The 2,311-nt window shown below is 47.1% G+C and overlaps 1 protein-coding gene across 1 annotated transcript in view; it reads right to left on the bottom strand.

Moving 5' to 3' along the window:
- CKAP4 (cytoskeleton-associated protein 4) overlaps positions 1-2,231 on the bottom strand; it is a 5,255-nt gene extending 3,024 nt beyond the window's left edge. Inside the window, exon 1 of the mRNA XM_009885555.1 lies at positions 2,004-2,231. Coding sequence (XP_009883857.1) covers positions 2,004-2,231 — 228 coding nt within the window. The remainder of the gene's footprint in view (positions 1-2,003) is intronic.
- Positions 2,232-2,311: the final 80 nt, after the last annotated feature.

The following is a 2,311-nucleotide window of genomic DNA, read 5'->3' as shown; positions in this document are numbered from 1 at the left end:
AGTGCACATATATGCAACAAGAAATGAACGAAAGAGCACGGGAGCAGGTAGTACTACCATACGTATTGCAGCAGGACACCAGCCATTACACTGAGTTATCAACCTCATTTTCATTACATCTTAGCTGTCATTCATTCTGAGTTTCTCCACATAGAAAGCTTTTTCTGTATCACCATAAATGAACTTCAGAAATCTGGAAGGAGTGCATGGGAAAGTTCTCCTCCCCCTCTCATGACAGAATTCATTTCCTTTGACACATTCCAACCAAATCACCAAACTCATATTTGCAATTGACTATCTTCAGTTGTTAGTCTAAGGAGAGGCATCAGAAATGGCCAGGGGAACTTTCCAGAGGGCCAGGAGGTCTCCACTGCTATATGTTTGACAGAGACAGATCCCACCCCTCTGCAGTGGAAGTGCTTTATACCTGCTCCTCCGCTGCAGTTGGGCAGTGCTCAGGGTGTCACCTGAAGCTATTCTCTTATACTTCTAGCTGCGCCAGCCACTTGAAGATCCGCTGATAAAACAAAATGGGCCGAGGTCTTCACATTAGACCAGTTTCTAATCTGATCCGTCCTAACCAAGGGCGAGCAGGGCCCAACGCAAACCCCTTGAACGAGAGGAGTAAAACTCACAACTTCAAAGTAACAGTTCATATTCGCTGTACAGTTGGTTTGCGTGTGCACCTACATGTGAGTTTGCCTGTTTGGTGTTGATGGCTGGTAAGGTGAAAGCCCTTGAAAGGTTTAACATCATAACAGCAGATAAAAATCCGTCAATAGTGAACAACTATGTCTTCTCCAACTTCTCTCATACTATCTTGTGTTTAAACACCAAACGACCTTGGCCTCTCTGAGAACTGTGCTATATTAAAGACTAAACTTCCACATCATTTCCTTTCTCCTCCTACTGCTGATGTGTAAAGCAGATGGGTTTATATAACGCATTCTCCTGACAGGAGCTCTCTGCAGCAGAAGACTGAAGGGGAAAACCAGTTCTGTCTGGCAGCAGCCTGCCCTGACGGCACTCCCCAAGTACAATGCAGGACCCTGCACTTCTGTAAAGCCATGAAATACAGCCCGGTCTCCTCTCCCTCAAGCATATTCTTCTGTAAAGACAACACCAAACCGCAGCAATCAAAGATTTCAAGGGTTACATCAAAACTCTGCACAATCTCCTCCCTCGACTTTTATTCTTGCACTACTGTACCTATGTCTAACATCGGCCATCTGCTAGATACAGGCAAATAGTTTCAGTTCTCTTTGAAACAAACTATTTATAATCTTCTGGTATATACCTCTCTCCTAGAACATGCAACATCTACCTAGGATTTCTTGCAACAACATGGAGATGGCGGCAGCAAATTGTATCCATTCCTATGCTTGGAAGGGCTTATATATTGCACATACATCTGGGTTCTATACTCATGTATTGTAATCTTACGTCCTGTACGTCCTGCCATTGCAACGTCTTCCTTCATACAAAAAGTCTGTAAAAATGCCTTAAAAACTAGGAAAAAAACAACCACCCTTGGTAGTTCAAATCACAGCCCAGCCATCAGTGAGTGAAAACCCAGGATTTAAAATTCGCTTCAGAAACAACACTACAGCCCTGCATGCAAGTTTTCCTTTTCCTCCTTCTTGGAAGGGAGAGGAAACACCAAGACTGACCCTACAAACTCCACGTGTGCAGGCTTGCCGTGCTTCCGGGAGCAGCACGGAATGGCCAGAGGATCTCTGCCAGCGCCCATCCCACTGCCCTGTCCACCCACCACCGGCCGGGGCCCAAGCTCACAGGGAACACGGGGCATCCACACAGCTCATGGCGCAGAGAGCAGTCAAGCTGAGACAAGAATTTCCTTTTCTTTGATCTGGCTCAGTCGTAACTTTACATACTGCTTTCTAACCAATTTACCTACTCCCTAGACAGGAGCTTGATGCTATGTTGATGATATGCCTACACATACGCCATTTTTTGAAGGTTTTAGGCACCCTAAGACATACCCAGATGGACAGCATCACCTGTGAAACTAGCTCCGGGGCTACTAAGGCCCGAGTGAAAAAAATGAGGAGGGAAATGAGCATTTCTTTGGTTTCACTGGAGCCACACCCTTTGCCAACAACTCCACAGTTCTTCCGTGGTCCTGCACTGCCATGGACACGGTGCGTCTCGCTCCCTGGGCCACAGGCAGCAGCAGGAACATGGAAGGCAGGGTACAGCCGGAGCGGCATTCCCGGCAGGGCCTCTGCTGTTCGGTGAAGCTGGCATGGGTCTTGCCAGTTAGAGCATGCGGGGACGTCGTGGCAAGACC

This window comes from Charadrius vociferus, unplaced genomic scaffold, assembly GCF_000708025.1.
Source record: "Charadrius vociferus isolate BGI_N301 unplaced genomic scaffold, ASM70802v2 scaffold865, whole genome shotgun sequence".
NCBI classification, from domain to species: Eukaryota; Metazoa; Chordata; class Aves; order Charadriiformes; family Charadriidae; genus Charadrius; species Charadrius vociferus.
This window is presented reverse-complemented; position numbering and strand designations above follow the sequence as displayed.